Source organism: Bacidia gigantensis (assembly GCF_019456465.1).
Source record: "Bacidia gigantensis strain McMullin 20006 chromosome Unknown contig_74, whole genome shotgun sequence".
Classification (NCBI taxonomy): Eukaryota; Fungi; Ascomycota; class Lecanoromycetes; order Lecanorales; family Ramalinaceae; genus Bacidia; species Bacidia gigantensis.
Window position 1 is genome coordinate 650,406 of NW_025408613.1, and position 20,666 is coordinate 671,071.

General features: G+C 48.7%; 9 protein-coding genes across 9 annotated transcripts; 3 read left to right on the forward strand and 6 right to left on the reverse strand.

The window, feature by feature from the left end:
* Window positions 1–1,339: 1,339 nt before the first annotated feature.
* Window positions 1,340–2,218, reverse strand: KY384_000611 (uncharacterized protein; the record flags this gene model as incomplete). The annotated part of the gene is made up of 2 exons (XM_044809147.1): window positions 1,340–2,035; window positions 2,108–2,218. The coding sequence occupies 2 exons, from the start codon at window positions 2,216–2,218 to the stop codon at window positions 1,340–1,342; spliced, it is 807 nt and encodes a 268-aa protein (XP_044665134.1).
* A 518-nt stretch (window positions 2,219–2,736) lies between these two features.
* Window positions 2,737–3,441, reverse strand: KY384_000612 (uncharacterized protein; the record flags this gene model as incomplete). The annotated part of the gene is made up of 3 exons (XM_044809148.1): window positions 2,737–3,020; window positions 3,075–3,178; window positions 3,365–3,441. 3 exons carry the CDS (start codon window positions 3,439–3,441, stop codon window positions 2,737–2,739), a joined length of 465 nt encoding a protein of 154 aa, XP_044665135.1.
* Window positions 3,442–5,506: 2,065 nt separating this feature from the next.
* On the forward strand, window positions 5,507–6,703 carry KY384_000613 (uncharacterized protein; the record flags this gene model as incomplete). Its single annotated transcript, XM_044809149.1, has 1 exon — window positions 5,507–6,703. The coding sequence occupies one exon, from the start codon at window positions 5,507–5,509 to the stop codon at window positions 6,701–6,703; it is 1,197 nt and encodes a 398-aa protein (XP_044665136.1).
* Window positions 6,704–7,710: 1,007 nt separating this feature from the next.
* KY384_000614 (uncharacterized protein) lies at window positions 7,711–9,236 on the reverse strand (the record flags this gene model as incomplete). The annotated part of the gene is made up of 3 exons (XM_044809150.1): window positions 7,711–7,898; window positions 7,955–8,785; window positions 8,843–9,236. 3 exons carry the CDS (start codon window positions 9,234–9,236, stop codon window positions 7,711–7,713), a joined length of 1,413 nt encoding a protein of 470 aa, XP_044665137.1.
* A 302-nt stretch (window positions 9,237–9,538) lies between these two features.
* On the forward strand, window positions 9,539–12,459 carry KY384_000615 (uncharacterized protein; the record flags this gene model as incomplete). Its single annotated transcript, XM_044809151.1, has 3 exons — window positions 9,539–9,597; window positions 9,649–9,735; window positions 9,786–12,459. The coding sequence occupies 3 exons, from the start codon at window positions 9,539–9,541 to the stop codon at window positions 12,457–12,459; spliced, it is 2,820 nt and encodes a 939-aa protein (XP_044665138.1).
* Window positions 12,460–12,525: 66 nt separating this feature from the next.
* Window positions 12,526–13,574, reverse strand: KY384_000616 (uncharacterized protein; the record flags this gene model as incomplete). The annotated part of the gene is made up of 2 exons (XM_044809152.1): window positions 12,526–13,164; window positions 13,497–13,574. The coding sequence occupies 2 exons, from the start codon at window positions 13,572–13,574 to the stop codon at window positions 12,526–12,528; spliced, it is 717 nt and encodes a 238-aa protein (XP_044665139.1).
* A 57-nt stretch (window positions 13,575–13,631) lies between these two features.
* On the forward strand, window positions 13,632–14,464 carry KY384_000617 (uncharacterized protein; the record flags this gene model as incomplete). Its single annotated transcript, XM_044809153.1, has 4 exons — window positions 13,632–13,685; window positions 13,739–13,831; window positions 13,884–14,139; window positions 14,220–14,464. The coding sequence occupies 4 exons, from the start codon at window positions 13,632–13,634 to the stop codon at window positions 14,462–14,464; spliced, it is 648 nt and encodes a 215-aa protein (XP_044665140.1).
* A 282-nt stretch (window positions 14,465–14,746) lies between these two features.
* Window positions 14,747–19,800, reverse strand: KY384_000618 (uncharacterized protein; the record flags this gene model as incomplete). Its single annotated transcript, XM_044809154.1, has 6 exons — window positions 14,747–15,463; window positions 15,518–16,303; window positions 16,826–17,208; window positions 17,255–17,452; window positions 17,655–17,782; window positions 18,173–19,800. The coding sequence occupies 6 exons, from the start codon at window positions 19,798–19,800 to the stop codon at window positions 14,747–14,749; spliced, it is 3,840 nt and encodes a 1,279-aa protein (XP_044665141.1).
* A 186-nt stretch (window positions 19,801–19,986) lies between these two features.
* On the reverse strand, window positions 19,987–20,423 carry KY384_000619 (uncharacterized protein; the record flags this gene model as incomplete). The annotated part of the gene is made up of 2 exons (XM_044809155.1): window positions 19,987–20,215; window positions 20,266–20,423. The coding sequence occupies 2 exons, from the start codon at window positions 20,421–20,423 to the stop codon at window positions 19,987–19,989; spliced, it is 387 nt and encodes a 128-aa protein (XP_044665142.1).
* Between the last annotated feature and the right edge of the window lie 243 nt (window positions 20,424–20,666).

Below are 20,666 nucleotides of genomic sequence, written 5' to 3' on the forward strand. Positions count from 1 at the left end.
GAGGTATACACATTTGAAGGCCTACCTGCTCACCCACCCTCAACCTACGCCGCTAAACGGTCACGGCGGCAAAGATCCTGACATTGATGTTGAAAGACTACAGGATCAGCAGTAGTGCTGGTGATAGGGTCTATTCTTTCTATTCTTGCTAGGATCTGGGTTGCTGACGAGCAGGCTAGGAGCAGCCGCTAATGCGAGGAAAGCGGCTCCAATTCTGGTCGCACTGTCAGCGCTCACACCATTGGATGAGAAGAAATGCCGACAGCGCTTATGCAGGTACGCACTCGAGGGCACACGGCGACCTGCTTTTGCCCGGCAGCGTTGCGAGGTGAGGTGAACATGATGTTGTGAAGCCACCCGGTGGCTGCTGTATATCCTCTCTGAAGAGCATAGCTACTTTTCAGCTGACTGCTTGGGACAAGGTGGAAGTAGAAGGGTGCATTATTGGAGAGATAGGAGGAATCAAAGGGGTGGTCATTTGAATATAAGCTAGTCCTATTACGGTCACTTGGTCTTGGCGCATCCGCTTTTAGGTGCACTTAATAAGATGCTTGGGTTCACTGTTCAAATTATGATAGCACATTCCGCGGACTCTGTGAAGAAACCTTTCACAAGAGCTACAGCAAGTCGAGCTTGTCACATGCCTTAGGATGAGCATCATCTTTTTGCTTGAGTCCAAGGCGAACAGCTCGGCTAGTGACTGAGCATATGAACAGAAATCTGAGAGTACACCAGCCCTTCAGTGGGGCGTGCGTCGGTACCAACGTGACGTGCAGCATCGCAATGACGACACCCTTCTTCTCGGAGGCATGTCCCATCTGACTACTGAATAGTCTATGACTTAGTAGGCAGCTAGGTGGAAGAATGGCATCGCTGGTGATGAGTCGATAATATAGTTTTCAATCGGAGCATTATGCGCCGTCACGGCCGCCACGACGCAACTTTATAGTTCGGGATGGATGTCGCGGAGTTGTGAGATCAACTAAGGCTTGGTGATGAGATACGTGAGATGTCAAAAGCCAAATTTGTCAGGCAGCCTGCGGAGATTTTTTTCGATGCAAGCGTTGTCGGTGAGAACCTAAGAGAGCTAATCGTAAGAACCCACGGCTCCGTTGCTTTCTTTCCTATTCAAATCTTGAGAGGTGCATTACTAATTCCACATTCGTAGTGAGAGCCTTCGGTTGCTTCTGAGCACTGCTATGTACAGCCAATTCATTAAATACACAACAACATTATCATTCCTGTCCGAATATGCTGCACGAAGCAATTAATACGAGACTCGCTCACACGCAAATCGCCCAATGATTCAGTGCGCTCAAGATAAGCTTAAGCATTCTGTTCAGGAGTCCTTCTTTCCAGCCTGAAGGTGCCACGCAAACAACTTCTGAAATATTCCCTTCCCACCCGTCTCGATGACATCCCCATGACAAGGAATGATTCTATCAAAATTCCACCCATTGATCTTATGAACGCTGGTATTGAAGTCTGGCCGATTCGCCGAACTAGCCACGTACCACAGGAATCTCTTCTGCCAAAGTGCCGTTCCTTTCGTGTTTTGGAATCCAGTGAACAGCTTCGTCAAAATTCCAGACTCCGCGTTTTCTTTGTCCTTGCTATGCTGCTCATACGCAGGGAGATTGAACATCATGTCCGCCTCGATCAAGGTTCTGTCTGGTTTGTGCAGGAATACTAGCTCCTTATTCGCGTGTGAGCCAACATATTCATAATCAAACTCCTTGTCAAAATCCTCATCGACTTTCAAATGGTCCTTGTTCTGATTAGTCCAGACATATTTGAAGATGTTGCCCTTAGTCTCCGGGTTCTTCTCTCTCTTCTCAGGTAACCCTTCTACACCCATCAATTTCGCGTTAGGATACGCTTTAGCCCAATCTCCGAGATATATGTGGTGTTCAAAGTCTAATGCTGCGATATAGGAGACTTTGTTGCCCAATGATTCAACGGTAGAGCGGACTTCAGGGGTGAGAGCAGTGGGGGAGAATACTGCCAATGCGCCGGATTGAAGCTTGACTGACAGCTATTGATAAGCGCACTCCCAACGATGAGTTTGAATGAGCATGTGTTTACCTAGTGTGCCACGTCCCCCAACCTTTATCCTACCAAATCGGTAGAATGGAGCAGAGCAAGTCGTGATGTTCGGCGTTACCTGCCGTATAGACATCACGGATTCGGGATGGGGAGGAACTAGCTTCGAAGTCATGTTCGGCGATATGGTGTGTTCTTCGGGGGTTCGAGCTGCTATGACCGTTGACACAATGCGCTCTGAAGAGATTCCAGGCTTTTTTATAGCAAGAACCAGACTTAGTCACCAACGTACGAGGGCTTCCAAATTTGTTCAGTAAGCTCCGTGCAGAAACTACGCTTATCAACGTCATTGACCTCGGTCGAAATTCCTAGCGCCGGACGACTAAAAGGACGGGATGGTTTCTTGATACCTTAGCTTAGGAGACGAAAGCAAGCGTTACGTTTGCGGGGGAAAAGCAGAGCGAAGAGAGACGTTTTCTTTGTCCTCTGAGGTCGTATAAGGCTCCGATCTTCCGTGACATGGAGAATTGCGTAACGCGACAGAAGCCATTGTGACGACGACATATTCCGCCAACCGAGATGCCAATAGTAGTCTATCAGTCTTCATATAAAGCTTACACTGGCAAGATTCCAAATAAGACTTTTCCCCCATCCTTCTATTTGAATACCCAAACATGACTTTCACACGTGACTTTACTCTTCGTCATCGCCAGCAACGTCTGCAAGATCATCCTCTTTTGGTACGATTCCACCCTTGGTTCTCTTAGCGCTGGCAGCGGGGCCACTACTGTTGGCGGTCTCGTGAGCACCGTCAACCTCGTCATTGTCATCTCCTTCATCTTCATCCTCGTCTTTGGCTGCAGCGGCGACACGGTCGTCTTCGCCATCAGCAGTTTCTGGCTCGTCATCATTCCCAACTTCTTCGGAGGCATCATTCTGTTTGGAGGACGTCTTTTGTTTCTTGGCAGGAGGTGGAGCTTATGTCGCAGATTAAAATGAGTATACACAGCAGCACGTCCTTGGAAGCTCACCCGCAGCTCCTTCAGCGACAGCTTCGTCCTCGTCGTCTTCTTCCTCTGACTCCTCGGATTCTTCGTCGTCAACCTCGTCCTCACCTACATCCGAATCCTCATATCTAGTCCAAGATACGTCAGCATATGTTCCTCACTTTGACACAGGCCAAGAGAATTTAAGGTATGCCCGTCATAGCCAATTGAAGCTCGCACGACGGATAAGAGGATATTCCTCGTGTTCGAGGGCTTCCCAACGTGTGATGCGACGAGCGAGGCCAGCTATGACGTCAAGGTGGTCGTTGGCTTACTCTTCTTCCTCTTCACTCTCGTCGCTAGGAAGTGCTTGGAGCTCTTCTTCATCCTGCTTTCTCTTACGTGTAGACATTGTGTTCGGTGAGAGTGGCAATTCGGGCGTCAATGGGTGGATGGATGTGAAGATGATGAGGAAAGGAACGAGGCAGAGCTCGGGGGAAATGGCGGGAGCTGGATTTCTTGGGCTGGGCCGTTGAAGGAAGGATCACGCGGGCCAATCAACAATCGACAAAGGTCCAGCTATGCCTACACTATTTGAGGTGCAAACGCTGCTACCATGTCGTCATTACGCTTTTGTAGAGCATCTTGAGATATATCGTTGTTGAAATAGGCCTTGATATTGTTGCTAGTGGCTTTTGCCTACTGGAATGAGTACTTTGGGCATGCCATTTCTGACACCGTACGCTCACATGTTACATCTATGGACTGCCCTAGACATGAAAAGCAATGGGCATGCCGTTCACGAAAATCCCTTGGGAAATCTATTATTTGTACATTTTTCTCCTCATGTGGTAGCATACCAACGAAGACGGGCACCAATAGTAGTAGCAAGACCTTCGTTGAGTTGGTAGTACATCGTCCACGGCAGTAGGCAAAACGGACTCACAATATTATTCCTACGACAGGGAAATACATAGGGAAACTCGTATGGGAATCCATAGGGGAATAGTGAGGTCTTTCAATATTGTAGCTCATCATGGAAGCAGGAAACGTAGTCTCACCAGTACACCTCAAATCAGGAATCCGAGATTCCATTGCTGCACAATCAATACGGTCAATCATATTGCCTCGGACAGTCCAAGCAGGTCAGAGTCCGTCATATCAGAAAACTTTAAGATAGAGACAAAGTATTGCTAGCTACCTCAATTATTCAACCATCTGGCGCGAAAATTCACGCGCCAGGGCGCCTTTGACAGTTCTTTATCAGGGAGAAGATTGGGCGGTCATTATTATTCAAATTCTGCTTGCATCTACGGAGTACTGGCTGGCCGAAATGGCCAACAAATGTCGTTCTTGCTCTGAAACCCCGATGAAGGGACTACACGCAGTTTCGATTTGGAACCCGGTGTTTCGAAACGACTGCTGGATTACAGGTCTCTTCGACCAAAGTGCCTTGCTTCTTGCGCACGAAAAAGCCTGCAGCTGTTGGTGATGCAGATTAGTCCTGACTGCCTGAGGTCGAGACGAGCTCTCTTAATGCAGACATGTGGGTCAGGCTACCGGAGCAGATTGGCCGAAGCAAGGATATGAGCACCGGCGGCATGCTCTTCTCAGCAGCTTGCATGGCATGATATGCGAGGCCCCCTCCCTTCCGCTGATAGTGACAATCGGTTGCCGGCCCCCGTTGCATCTGCCATACAGTCCGGTGCCGAATAGCTGGGGACTGGGCGCTCTCCAGGGGGTCCCTGGGGAGATAGGAAGGGAAAGCTAAAGTGGAGGGTGGCTTTCAGCAGGGTAGCTTCACAAAGTCTCACTCCCCTCCTGTGATGTCGTAGTTGCGTACTGCATATTGGACAGGCCAGCCGCAAGGCCGCGTAATCTCCAACAATCATGACGCTCCGCTGTTATCATTGCCATGAGAGATTGCCCTCTGCTTTGTTACAAGCATCAAATAATGTTTCGATTCCCTCGAGTGACGGAGCATGCAGAAGATCCTTTCCGTAGAACTAGAACAAGGAAAGAAACAAGGTGGCTTCGTAAGTTCGTATGGCCTGAACGGCTCTTTCCCTAGGCGTAGATCCCCGGGCGCTCTAGGCCTAAACTGAACGCCATTGTGCTGGAAAAAGCGTCAAGCCTCCACATTCAGCTAGCAGAATCAATAATTCTTCCCACCACTCCACTCCGAACATTTTCCTCTCTCCTTTCCACTCATCCAAGCTTCCTCTCCTGCTTTCTGGTTCCCTGAAACGCCTTCCTTCTTCACACCTCACCGTACAACTCCGGCTCGAGCCCACGTCAGCCGATCTTCTTGTAAGCTTCTGGTGGAAGCTGAGTCTGCTGCCTCGTAACGCATACGCGTACGGGCCTTAATCAGCATTCAGCAACGAAAGGCTTGTCGGATGGCAAACTTCGATCTTTGAGAAATTCCTACCTCCAATGCATCAACCACCGGGCATGCAATTCCATTCACATCCCTCATGAGTCTCAACAGTCCCACCTTGACTTCTGCCCTGAAAGAGAATCGCACCATGCTCACCTACAGAAGAGCCGCGATCATCGCAGCCTTCATCCTAACTATGATCTACCTCTTGCACTCGTCTTCCGAATCGTCCAATCCACCTGTCGCCTCAAACCACCCTCCTACAAGCACCGCCAAAAAGTCGAAGAGCGACCATGACAGTGCACCACCCAAGACAACCGCCGTCATTGACTCGACGGCAACAAGGCCATACCCTCCACCCAAGCTTGCTTCTAGCAAGAAAGAGAATGTCCAGAGGCCAATGACTGAAGTCGTCACCAAGAACGTTCGAGATCAGTTAGCGTACCAATTCGATTATGACAGGGCAGGCAAGTTCCCTGCCTACATTTGGCAAACTTGGAAGTACACGCCTGCAGAGGCGGACTTTGGAGATGTTTTCAGACCAGCAGAAGCGAGCTGGACTGAATTGCACCCAGGCTTTGTTCACGAGGTCGTAACAGACCAAAATGCTCTCTACCTGCTCAAGCTGCTCTATGCCTCCGTGCCCGATGTCATCGAGACATACGAGTCCTTGCCACTTCCGGTCATGAAAGCAGATTTCTTCCGCTATCTCATTCTTCTTGCTCGAGGAGGGATATATACCGATATTGATACCACTGCACTGAAATCTGCAGCTGACTGGCTACCCGAAGACATCCCTCGATCCAACGTTGGCCTGGTCATCGGTATAGAAGCCGACCCAGACAGAGAAGACTGGAAGGACTGGTTTTCCCGTCGCATACAGTTTTGTCAATGGACCATTCAGGCGAAACCTGGCCACCCCGTTCTGCGTGAATTGGTCGCAACAATCGTCGAAGATACTTTACGATTCAAGAAGCAGGGCAAACTTTCGGCCAAAAAGCTTGAGAAAAGTATCGTCGAATGGACAGGGCCTGCTGTGTGGACCGATGCTGTCTTTAGCTACCTCAATAATCCTAAGTATTTCAATGTCGTAGAGGGTAAAAATGTCACATGGGAATCTTTTACCGGAATCGATACTCCCAAAAAGGTCGGCGATGTCGTTGTGCTTCCAATCACAAGCTTCAGCCCTGGTGTACAACAAATGGGTGCGAAAGAGCCGGATGACCCCATGGCATTTGTTCACCATGATTTTGAGGGTAAGCCAAAGCACCAGCTAGTCTACAATTGCAATTGACATGATCCTAGGTACCTGGAAACCCGAATCTGAAAGAATTCATCCTGAACGAGATGCGACCGAGGAATTGGCGTCTTGAACGCTAAAGTCGGCCATCTGCGTACCTTCACCTCACATCAAGTCGGCCACACAATCAAACAACAATCACCGTCCTCACGCAGTCAATTCACGGATATAGGTAGTACACGACCCGGCCTAGTATCCCTCATTATCTGAAAACAACAAAATTCTAACATACAGCTTACGACAATAGACCATTCATTTTCGCTCCATACACGCAGGTCACGACACAAAGATGCGGAGACCCAGGGATGTCTCCAAATCAGCAAGCGGACACAAAGTTTCAAGTGCTGAACCTTGTGCTCCGCGCAGAGTCCACGAAATTTACATTTAATGTTCCTTTCAGGTTAGCGGGAAAAAGGGAAGCGGCATTCAGGAATGCATTGATTCTACAGAGTAGCATGGCCAAAGGATGGGTATATTGGGGCGCAGGCTAAAGAATATGGTATTTGTAGGTTCGGCGTGAGATTACTTGACATTGCGGACAATAAAGCTTTCAAACTCCACTTCCAGCTCCAGTCCCTATGTTATGCCTTTAGAAGCTCGAAAGGGTCTGGGGATGATCTGCCTATGATTCCTGCCTGCACTCTGTGAATCGCTTCAGATGGTTCAGACCGATCCAGTGAGTCTGAGCTTAGCTACCAATACTTCAATCTTGGATGAAAGAATATTCGATGCACCCTCGGCAATCGAGAATGGAACGAGCCCATCATGCACATAACTAAAGGTGGGAATGCACTCATGTGCCTCCCCAACAAGCCGAGTATGCTCGATCAGACACATTGACAACATATTACATGTATCAGGAAACCGCTCTTGCAGAAGACCCCCCAAAACTTCTCCACCGTAAGAAAGTTAGGTATTCGCAAGACCGGAACGCAATCGCTAGCCACTCTGCCGCTCGAAAAGCCTCGATATATAATGCCGCAATTTCCGAACATTATGGGCTAGGTATACCACCCAGTAGCTCCAATCTGTACGTGCGGGTCGGGCTGTCTGTGGGGGATGATGCTTTTCCGGATCTTAAAAGCCTCGACTATATCTTCCCAGGTCTCAAAGTCTAGATGGAAAACCGCCTGATGCTTCTGAACACCTTGCTCACGTTGGTCCTTGGGGTTCCGAGGATGAGCTAAGTCTGTAAAGCCTGTCAGCTTGATTGAACGAAGGGAATTGATCGCTGTGTGCCCTTACGAAGTGTAGGCATCATGTCTCCATCGTGCCCCAAACCAACTCCTCCATCTTTAATCAAGAAACTCACGTAGAAGAGGTTTTCAATAGTCTGTCCGAAAGATTTGGGATTCACGACGAAATTGAAGAGTAATATGCCTCCGTCGTTACCCAGGCCGTGTTTCTGCAATATCGAACTCTGTTCGTCGTCTGACATTGTGTCTTGATCAATCTCGTCCTCTGCTAGCTTTACGCGCTCCTCGCTGTTCTTCCAGAGGATGTTACGAATATTATCGCAGATTGATTTCAGGTTTGAGCTTTCATTCTGCTCGAGATCCTTGGTTTGTATTTCTTCTGGCCGCGTCGCGTTTCGTGGATCTAGTTTTTGCGACCTTGCGGTGCGCTGTGTTGCCTTCCGAACTCGCCTTTGGACGGAAAGTGGACCAAGTAGGAAGCCTGGAGCTGGTGGGCGTACGTTGTGCGGGTAGCAAGCTTGACGACCTAAATGTTCCCAATTGAAGGCGTCACCTTCGTCATAGCCTGCGTTGTCGTCTTCGTCGCTGTCATCTCGCATGCGTCTGCGCCGTTGAGATTGTGCAGAGTCGCCCAGAGCCGGCCCTCGCCGCATGAAGGTAATGCATTTACTTACGAAATCGTCAATATCAATACCTGTCGTGTTATCCCCAAGATTGAGCTGTGTCGTCCTTTTCATGGACAGATCTGCGGTGGAAACAAGTAGCCTAGAATCGAGTGTTGCGTCTGAAGTTTGCTTGACAGAGTGAAACAGCTCGTTCGAGCGGTTGAGCGTTTGAATGAGACCATTGGAGCCCGGAGCCAAATACTCAGAGCGCGAGTCTATACGGACGATTTAGCATCTTGACTTGTTAGAGAGGAGTGAAAGCGCGTCCTGACCTGTTAGCTCGCGAGATAGATCTCTGTAGTCCTTTCGTAGAGCTCGACGCTGTTCCATGCTCTGTTCTGGATCGTAATAGTCGCTGTCACCTGCTTCGTCCAGCTTTTGACGGTGCAACGTTTGCGTTGCATTTTGAGGCCCACTGCGATCGGCCAGCTTTCTTTTCAAGTTTGGACGTGGTGTTTCTCTCTCCGCTGCTAATGTTGAGGGTGGGCCCATGGCTCTAGCTTTCCCCTTCGCAGCTACAGAGGGTCGATTTTCCTTGTCCGACGCGAACGAGGCATTGGGGGATCTAGCTGAAGGGTCTCTTCGGGGTTGCCGAGAGGTCTCAGCATCGAACAGTGAGGTATCATCATCTTCATCGTCATTGGAAAATATTGTGGTTCGCGCCATCACTGCTCCCAAAGCGTCATGTAATCTATGCGATGGTAGGCTGAGAATTCGGAGCTTTGGGAGGCGAACAGATCCTTACTTGAGGAGACACTCTACGTTTGATGAATAGGAACGAGTGCGAGAATGAGGAGCTGGAGAATGAGAAATACTCGTCAGTCACGTCCCGAATGCGAGCTTAGTCATCAAAATACAGACATGCCCGAGGCCTTGGCATTAGCTGTCCATGATCATGCACTGAACCTAACGCTGGTGAACAATCCGAGAGGGGAGTCTTTGCGACACTGTTTGCAGAACAGAAACTAATGGAAGAGTACTCGTTCGCTACGTCAACCTCTCTTGATCATCCGGTCAGTGTGAAAATGTCTGTCATCGTCATAGTTGCCTCTGTCAAGTCTCACTAACCGATTGAAAGAGGAAGCCTTGAAGGTCATTACAAGCCTCCTCCGTTCTCCACACTCCTCAAACGGCCTGATCTGAGATATATTGGCTCTAATACAAGGTATTGGCTTGTTCATTATTTGAAGAGCTTGACAAGCTTACCCATACAAGTCCGAATTCCGATCTCTATGTGACCGTTCAACCGTGGGCGGATTCAAAACCCTTGACCGTACCAGCTCAGACAAGATATAAATCGCTACGAACTGGAAGATTATGGAATGAATGGCTTGAACTTCCAATCAACATCTCTCAGCTGCCCCAGAACGCACAACTAGCCATCACAGTATGGGATGTTTCACCAACCGGCGGACCTACCGCCAAAGACCATGCAATTCCATTTGGTGGGACCACCATCGCTCTTTTCGACAAGGATGATACCCTTCAAAAAGGTAGACAACATTGTCGTGTTTGGAGACACAAGGCAGCAGATGGTAACTCTTCACCCTCAACCCCTGCTGCACCACCTTCAAAGTGTCGAAAGAGAGTGTTGAAGGATTCAGCGGGCAAAACCACCAAAGTACCCGAGGAAGAGGAACTTCAACGACTCGAGAAGCTTCTGAAAAAGCATGAGGCTGGAGAAATCCCCAAGGTTGCCTGGCTTGATAGATTAGTGGTGAAATTGGTAGAGAGGAAACGACGTGAAGTTGAGGCATCTGCAAGGACTGCAGCCAAGGCTAGAAGAAAGCTTGATGTATGTAGCAAGGAAGATCGAGCTGACAGCGACAGCACTGCTCCAGCTAATGAAGGACGTTGCTCGGGATCAGAAGACGAGGACCCTGAGGATAAACACATACTTTTCATCGACTTTCCTAGATTCGACTTCCCAATTGTCTTCACAGATCATGAATATACGCCAACCCCAGTATCATCGTTTTCACAACATCTACAAATTTCGAGCAATATTAATCTAAAGCCGCCACCCGAGGTTCAACTGGGTCCCGGTATTAATGCAGCCGGGATTGGGACCGGCGAAGACGACGAGAATACACCTCCGTTAATACGTATATACGATCCCGAGGTTGGTGTCAGAGACAATCCTGCTGAAAGCAAACACCGAAGACTCGTTCGTAGTACCCGCACCGGTGTTCTGGATCGTGACTTGAAGCCCAATGCCAAAATTCGAGATGAACTTAATACCATAATGGCTTATGGACCCTCGCAGGAACTGAACGCGGAAGAAAAAGATCTCATCTGGAGGTTTAGACACCACTTGACCCGCGACAAGAGAGCTCTAACAAAGTTCGTGAAATCTGTTGCGTGGCACGAACCCACTGAAGCACGCCAGGCTGTGCAATTGCTTCCTAAATGGACGGAGATAGATGTGGATGACGCCTTGGAGCTGCTTGGTCCCACTTTTGATAATCAAGCAGTCAGGGCTTATGCTGTTGATCGGCTGCGAGAAGCAGACGACGAGGAGCTTTTATTGTATCTTCTGCAACTTGTGCAAGCACTCAAATTTGAAAAAATCTCGCCCGAACCTGATGAAAGCACAACCCGAGACTCTTCCCTCGCTCGCTTCTTGATTTCTCGCGCAACAAACAACCTGATGCTTGGGAACTTTCTCCATTGGTATCTTATGGTAGAGTGTGACGACCGGAGTCCTGACCAATCGAAGGAGATTCGAAAGCTCTTCGCAAAGGTAGAATTTGACTTCATGGCCTCGCTCACTCAAACAAAACCGGGACCAGACCGGCGCAAAACTCTTCTGCGCCAGGGCGAACTAATCACCGTGCTCTCAAAGATAAGCAAAGAGATTCGATTTTCTCGAGAAGATCGTCCTCGAAAGATGACTCGACTGAAAAAATCCCTGGCTGACCCGAAAAATGAGCTGACTTCTTTTGACCCACCTCTACCACTACCTTTAGATCCATCGGTGTCTGTTGTCGGTATTTTTCCAGACGAATCAATGGTCTTCAAGTCGTCGCTGTTCCCACTGCTCATAAATTTTCGAACAACGAGTGGAGCGAAATATCCAGTGATCTTTAAAACTGGTGATGACCTCCGACAGGATCAGCTTGTTATCCAAATTATTTCTCTAATGGACCGATTACTTCGGAAGGAGAATCTCGATTTGAAGTTAACACCTTACCGAATACTTGCAACGTCAGCTACAGCGGGCGCTGTTCAGTTCGTCCCTTCGATCTCCCTTGCTGCGGCATCGGCGAAATACAAAGGCAGCATCCTCGCATATCTGCGAGACAATCGGCCTGATATTCATGGTGACTTTGGTATACGAAAAGACACAATGGATACCTACATAAAATCCTGCGCCGGATACTGTGTGATAACCTATCTCCTTGGCGTCGGCGATCGACACCTTGACAACCTCCTTCTTGCACCTGACGGCCATTTCTTCCATGCGGACTTTGGCTACATCCTGGGACGTGATCCTAAGCCGTTTGCTCCTCAGATGAAGCTATGCCGAGAGATGGTTGAAGGTATGGGCGGCTCGACCTCTGCTCACTACCAAGCATTTAAGTCCTATTGTTTCACGGCATATGCTGCACTTCGAAAGTCCAGTAATCTAATTCTCAACCTTTTCGCACTCATGGTGGATGCTAACATCACCGATATTCGGCTCATGAATCGGGAAGGGAACAATCCTCGCGCCGAGGGTGCTGGAGGTAGTGTGGTGGTCGAGAAAGTGCGCGAACGATTCCATTTAGAAATGACGGAAGAGGAGGCCATGAGGCATTTCGAGGGATTGATTGCGGACAGTGTTGGAGCAATATTCCCAGTCGTCATTGACGCTATTCATAATATGATGCAAGGTCTCAAAGCGTGATCAACAGGATAGCCGACAAACGGTGTGTTCGCCAAGTCTGATTTTAGGGTGAGTAGTATATTCTTTTCAGGTCCGGCCTTCCCTCCTCAATCCTTCATATAAGGTCACAGCGCCCAGAATCTTAGAGTCTCTTGCTCCAATTTTCCACAGATCTTCCAACCGACAAAGCTGCAGCGTGATCTTCTCCCCGTGCTGTCTCAATCCTGTAAGTTTCCCCTGCCAATCCTTCAATGTCTCTCTTGGCACACGCTTCTGCCAAAGAAACAGTGGAATGAATTCATCGCTGCCGCCTGGGGATGTATACATCGCCCTCTGCAATTTCTCGCTTGACTCTGTGCCCTCAGCTGAGGCGGTAATAGCCAGTGCTGTCATATCAATTAGCTCTTCGGCCGAAATCTCTAGCCCAGTCTCTTCGGCAATTTCTTTCGCCGCTCCACCAGCGAAGGTCCCCGCGTCGTCGAGCATCCCCGCAGGTAGCTCCGTCATAGCAAGCGACCCAGACGGAACCCGCGCTTGAAGTGTGAGGATCACATGCTTGTCCGTCTCTGAATTGGAGGGCGCGTCGTCTGCTTGCAGTATCAACATCATAGCTACACTACCACCTCTCAAGAAAACCGAGCCAGGCAATCTCTCTCCGTCATCGTTGCTGACTTCGGCTTTTAACTTAAGGAAACCGATGCGACCGCCACCAAAAAAATCCACTGTCTGGATAGAGATGGAGCGGAGTTGATAGGGGCAGGAGTGGAAAGGGTGACTGGAAGTATGTTGGGTTGAGAGTGAATTTTGAAGGGTTTCGAGCCATGTTTTAAAAGCTGGAAAGGATAGAAGGGCGTCCTGCGTCAAGTCGGAAGTCAGGCTAACCGGGATGGGGGGGTTGCTCGCGGGGAGGTTAAATGTTGACATTGTCGCTCGGGTAAGTCGGATGTAGGAGGAGGGAGAAATATGGTGAGCAGTCAGTCGATATCTGGCCAACATATAGCATACGTAAAAGTTGGTATGACTATTGTGATTGCGTACAGTTGAGGTGACGTACCTACCTCATACGGAATATCCCATGCTGCACGCCCGGGTGGTTCCAGGCGGCCCGGACCTTCTCTAGGCTGGCTGGACGTCATTTGCCGAATTCCGTCGTGTTTGTGAGATATTTAGAGATATTTACATCTACCCGTACCATGTCCACAAATCCAAGTCCCGCGGACTCAAAGGTCCTGTCCACCGGGCCATTGGTATGACGCTTTGCTTGATCCGCCATGACTGTGGTTAACAGCTGGCGCCATAGGAAAACAAAGACGCCCGCTGGGCCAGACTTGTTCTGACTACCTACAAAGACCCGCTTGGTAAAGAGCGAACATGGGAGTCAGCAGAACGCTCGGTAAATTTTCTCGACTCACCCTTTGACCTTGAACTTGACAGTATTCTCGTAGACTCGGCCCAAGAACTCATCAATAGACGGCGTTGGTATTGTAGCGATCCTCCAAAAGCCTGAAGGCCCGGAGATCGTTCTACAAAAGCAGTTCCGACCTCCCATTAACAAAGTCGTCATTGAGGTGCCGGCCGGTCTAGTTGATGAAAATGAGTCAGCAGCCGTAAGCGCGGTCAGAGAGTTGAGGGAGGAGACTGGCTACGTGGGGACGGTGAGCGGACAAGATGATTGGCAGGTTGGTCCAATCATGTTCAATGGTACGTCCGATTACTTCGGTGATGTCCTTTGATTTCTTCCTTCCCCATTTAATTGAGGTCTGCTAAGCAGTGCTCCTAAGATCCTGGCTTCTGCAACACAAATCTTAACATGGTACACGTCAGTGTCGATATGTCCCTCAATGAGAACCAAAACCTAAAGCCGGAGCTGGAAGAGAATGAATTTATTGAAGTTTTCACTGTTCCATTAAAGCATCTCTATGCTGCATGCAGACGTTTAGAGGCAAAAGGCTATGCGATAGATGCTCGAGTGGGGACCTTGGCAGAGGGAATTGAATTAAGTAGACGCTGGAAACTTTTTGGGTGAGAGAGAATGGGTCTTCAAGAAAATTAGAATGTCAAAAAAATTCTCGACTGGATGCCTCCACAAAAGATCGAACTGTTTTACTTAGATTGAATCTGAGAAATCACTAATCTACCTCCATAGCAAGTGGAGATCCGCATGAATGGGATCATATCCGTGGAATCTATTTCGACCTCAACACTCTGAATCCTATTGCTTAGTGAGAGCTCATAAATTTTCATATTGATCAAGGAAACACATTGATTGTGAAGCATGCCAGTGTCTCTATTCATCATCGGCGGCCTTTCAACCTAGGAAAGTCCGTATGCTTCCGCCGACGTGTTCGAGATCAAGCAGGAATGTATCATGTCCAAACAACGAAGTGTCTTCTCCTAGTTCAATATGAGTCACAGCCCTATTCCCAGTTGCTCTCAGTGTTTCCGCGATCTCACGCTGTTGCCATGCAGGGAATAGGATGTCACTTGCAACACCCATGACCAAGGTGGGATGGTCCTTCAAAGGCCTAAGGCCAGCGACTAAATCCACTGGTGGTTCAGTCGAGGTACCTGAGACTGGCTCCGAGAATGACGAAGAGATCTTGTCTTGCTCCTCATAAGGTATCTCTGGTAAGGTCAAGTTGCATGATTGGGCACCCTCACGCCGAATGTTGGCTGTGAATCTCGCTTGGTTAACTTTTCGGAGTTCGACCATCTTTTCCTGATGTTTACGACCAAGATCAAAGAGATCCATGGCTTTAGAAACGTACAACAAGCTGTTGGCGTCGTATTCCAGGCAAAATTTCTCGCCCGCATGGTCGAGATACGTCTCGATCAGAAAATCTGGGCATAAAGCCGGTGGTCGACTTGGATCCGCTCGTGTTCTCCCAAACCTTTGCTCCCACTCAGGACCACTGCGATACGTAATTGTGGCGATCTCCCTGGCCAACTTCATCCCTGCATGCGGCGGAATGCTATCATAGTAGAAGCCGCGTTTCCAGTTTGGATCCATCATGAGGACTTGGCGCTGGGTGTGCCGCATTGCAATGCTGTAAGGGTGACTTCTTACACATCCACTCACGCTTACAATCTTGCCGACTCTTCGAGGATATAACACACCTGCCGCAAGGCTTTGCATTCCGCCCATACTACAGCCAACACTGGCGTAGAGCGTCCTAATGCCGAAAGCATCCATAAGTCTGAATTGCGCCCGGACCATATCTTCCATCGTCAAAATCGGGAACCTTGTTGCGTACGGTTCGCCATCAGCAGGATCAATAGAGCTCGGACCTGTACTGCCATAGCATCCTCCGATTACGTTGGTGCAAATCACAAAGTATTTGGACGTGTCCAGCGGTGCGCCTGGACCAATGAATGTTTCCCACCATCCGGGCTTGGGATTTACTTCAGTGCTGTGTGCGTGACTGGAAGCAGAGAGGCCAGTATGGAGCATAATGGCATTGCTCCTGTCCTTGTTTAAGGTTCCCCAAGTCTCAAAGGCAACGTCAAATTCCGGTAGGACACCACCCCAATCCAGCATCAGAGGCTCATGATTTCTCCAACTCCGATGTTTTCCAGTCGTATAGGATGGCTCAGGGCCAGAGCTTAGGGATCGGTTGTTCAAGTAAGCAGTCTTGGCCTCCGAGGCATCCAGACAAGGGAACGAAAGTGCCGGATTTGACGAATCCGGTGGATGGAGAGGGTCTTCTTCTAGGACTTCCGCTAGAGCCGGATGAGCTTTACGTTTTGAACTATTATGAATGCTACGAGGCTTAGGGATAGCAGCAGCGCGGCGTAGAGGAGATAAGTGCAATTGGCAAATCTGAGCCGGGGTCCAGAGGCGAGAGACTGCTGACTGACCGGTGGTCTTCGAGGTCAGCGCGGTGATGGCCTTGCTGAGACGCACCGACATATCTTTTAAAAGAGGTTTGAAGTATTGACAAAACACAGCGGTCCCCCGCGGGCCTTCTGTGGGGAACACCCATGATGTACGCTTTGAAATGGAAAAATATACAGGCTCTCTTAGTGATAATTGCGTGATTTGCCAAGATCCAGGCCCTAACGCTATACTTAAAACGGCTGTTAACTGTTTAAGAAGACGTCGACGCTTTGATTGAAGATCACAGAAGATTGGAATGAATATAGAGAACACTTGGTATTCCGACACACTATACTACGATGCTTCCACAACGCCGTCGATTATTATATCAACTTTTTCGTTGTAGAAACACAAATGGCCAGCAATCGGGGCTGATTCTACAGTCGGATACTGATACCACCAGACCAGGTCCTGTTAAGCACTCCACGGTCAGTGGTGTCGTTCAATGAGAAAGGCAAGGGATGGACAGATGCCTAGAGAGTGGGGAGATGACGCTTAGAAACAACGGACCTTATGCTCTTTCCCATTTACAACAACGTCATAATCTGAGTCTAAATTAGAGACTGTCTGAAAGGGACTGAGAAGACTCACAATTCGCTGTTCCTTTATATGGACATAGAGTAGTCGTTTCACTCGGTCTGAGATATTGAAAATTCGCCTTGGCGTATTAGCATTCAACTGGGCCTTGTGTTGCACAACACCCACCGAGCTGGGCGATAAGTAGTATCGAGGCCTGAGCAGGGTTTCGTAAAGGAACATATTGGAATTGCTTTCTGCTATCACAATGCCGTCAAGCTTCACGGTGACTTTCCTGCCCGAGGGCAGGATATCGATGCGTTTGTACGGATCCTTAGGATGTCCGTAGATGCGAGCATCCTCTTCAAACCATGCGTCTGGGCCATTAGAAATAATGTTCTCCAAGAGCGTTACTAAACCTACCGATAGCGCCTGCTTCAACTCTGACAAGCCCGGCTAAAGGCCCTTTTTCGAAACTCAGGACTCTGTCGGTAGACCTGTTGTTGCCTCGTAATGCAGATAGAAAAGCCGAAAGCTCATCATTCACAGCACTTCCTTTGATCAAAGTCCCACCTCGAAATGCAGAGGCCGGCACGTAAAATTGTGGGTAAAATGGATGTTCTGAGATAGATCGAAATCAGTGGGAGCCTTTTCTGTGAGGTCATTGGATTGTAAACCCTATGCCCTCTGTATGGAAAGTATTTGTGAAGACTGAAAAAGGCTTTGCCTTCACACCAGGTTGTGATCATTGGTTGCAGGACGGATGCAGACTCTTCTCATGTCTATATTTTGAGGAATCGGGGTAGAAATGGATATTACTCACCCCAAACATGGCTAGCTTGGGTAGTATCAAACACATAATCGCCATCAAAGAGTCCCCTCACACGACGAGGGGTCTTCTCGATTTTATGGGGTCCCTCCTTCAACAATTTCAGAGCAAGATCCTTCAGACTATTGGTTTCAGATTAATTGCGGCAGCGAGCGACTGAGGGCGACGGACCTTGAGTTTCTCACTGACATGACTTGCTTTTTAGCCTCTTCAAAGTCAGTCGGCATCGCTGTTCGCTTGTTGAGGGTCGTGCTCTTTATACGCAACCATCTATGACCACCGCGGTAGAACTGAAGACGTCAGCCTCGGCTGTTCCTTCCACTTCTTACCTACGGTTTGTCATCATTACTCCGTAATCACTTACATTGAACAACAAAGATTTGTTTACTGATCTTCGAGAGCAACCTCGTACTTCGTAAAAGATGTCAGTTGGGAGCTTCCTCAAATTCCACCAAAGCGGTCCCCGCTTTGCAAATATCCTATTTAATGTCAGCAAATGTTCTTGCTCTTACTAGAAGAATTCTATTACCCCGGCTTGGTGCACTATCCTCGAGATGATACCCTGCTGAGGAGATCGAATTATCGTCTCCATCTTCATACTTTCAATGATGATTAATGGCTGATTCTTCTCCACTTCCTCACCGGAGTGGGCAACGACCCTCAATATTCTGCATGGCATAGGAGCTAGAACGCTGTGAGTGGTGTCTTTGACGCCCAAGGCTTTCTCAAGCCACGCCGGTTTCAAACGCTGAAGGTGAAATTGCTGTCCTTGCTGAAAGATTGTTAAACGTCCATTGCCATCGTAGATCTTACTATCAATCCTCCTGCTTGGAAAATATGACGTGATGGTCTGCAAAGATGGCTTCCATTCGCTCGCGACAGATTGGAATGGCCTCTTGCCCACGTCAATGTCGAATAAATGTGGCCCCACAGCTCGCACATCGACTAGTACCTGGTTCCCGGCTGTGAGGCCATCCTTTGTGCTTACCACGAACCCAAACCGGCGATGCTGCAAGTTGCTGCCAAAACCAGACTGTAAGCAAGTCACAAGGTCGGGTGCTGCATGGTTCTGGCTAGCATCCGAGAATAATGATGCCAAAGCGGCCTGCGCGTAAGTCTCGTCACTTACATAGTTCTCACTAAATAATGACTCTTTCTGCTTTGAAATAAAACCTGTCTCGACGTTGCCTGCCAGAAAGACTTGATTGTTGCAGACTCTTTTCAAGAATTCAATGTTAGTGACTACACCCCCAACTTGATACTGTTCCAGCGCATTTTGTAATTTTCGTACCGCTACCTCCCGAGTTGGACCTCGCACGATCAATTTTGCAATCATAGGATCGTAATGCGCAGATATTACATCCCCTTCGACGAAGCCTGCATCGACACGGACAGTATCAGAGGTGGGTGGGATTGCCAGATGGGCTAGTACGCCAGAATCTGGTATAAAGTCCATTGCAGGTTTCTCCGCATAGATTCTCGCCTCGATTGCATGTCCCATCTGCCCAATCTTCTGTTCAATGTCGGGTTGTGTAAGAGGCAAAGGCTGGCCTTCAGCTACCATAATCTGCCATCTCACCAGATCCTCGCCAGTGACCATTTCCGTTACTGGATGCTCAACTTGAAGCCTTGTATTCATTTCCATAAAAAAGGCCTTTCCTGTATCAGTATCAAAAATGAACTCGACCGTTCCGGCTCCCTCGTATCCGACCGCTAAGGCAGCAGCGCGGGCTTTCGTCCACAGGTCCTGACGAACAGATTGATCAAGATTGGGTGCTGGTGACTCTTCCAAGACCTTCTGGTGCCTTCTCTGGATGCTGCAATCGCGCTCGCCCAAAGCTACGCAATTACCATGCTTGTCTGCAAATATCTGAACTTCTATGTGTCGAGGGGTACTTATGTACTTTTCCACAAGCATTGTATCATCCCCAAAAGAGCTCGTTGCTTCTGACTTGGCAGATTCTAGCTGTTGCTGAAAGACATCGCTAGTCAAAGCGATCCGCATTCCCTTACCTCCACCCCCTTTAACAGCTTTGAGCATTACTGGAAAGCCAATCTGCTCCGCTTCAGCCTCCAGAACTTCAGGTCCTTGATCACTACCATGATAACCTGGTACACAAGGCACACCGGCCTTTGTCATGATCTCTTTGGATCGACTTCTCACATTTAGTATGCACGCCCCAGTGTGGAAACGTGTCAATTACCTTTTGTTGCCCATGGCTTCCATAGCTTCCCACGGAGGTCCGATGAACACCAGACCAGCCTCTGCGCATTTCCGCGCAAACACCGAGTTCTCACTCAGCTGCAGCATCTCGTCAGCCAAGTATCAATGCATTTGGTGGTAACCATCATTAACAAATCCATATCCTGGGTGAATGCCAACGCAACCGTTGTCTTTGGCTACTGCGATGATGTTGTCGCCATCAAGATATGCCGAAGAATGCCCAAGATTGATTGCATACGGCGAACTGAGAGCATGCTGTGACTTGGCGTCTGGATCTGTGTAGATTGTTGTCGTTTTAATGCCATACAGAGCCGCGGTCTTCCCAACACGTCTAGATCACTCAGACACAACACTATAGTCTTGTCTCATAGTTGCACTCACAATGCAATCTCGCCACGATTAGCAATTAATATCGAAGTAAGAATCTTTTGAGGTAATGTTGCATAAGCAGCTCTCGAACGAGGGTTTCTTCCGTAACGGGACAAGGTGTACTTCCAGTCATTTAGACTCTGTCGTACAGCCGACTGACCCCGATGCATGGCCACCTATATTCAACACTAGTATGTTTGTATTGCTACTTGAATGAAGAGTCACGCCGTCATTGCAGGAGGAAAGAGCAGAGTCGTTCGCTCTAGCAATGTGACCTGCCGACGCTAAGCGCGAATTTCCGAACAAAGTGACCCTCTGGTGATCAAATTGCTTTGCGAAGCGTTGATGATAGGAGACTTGCGCAACATATCTGATGATGCAGCGCTTGCAATGTCATCTTGTGTTCTTCGCAA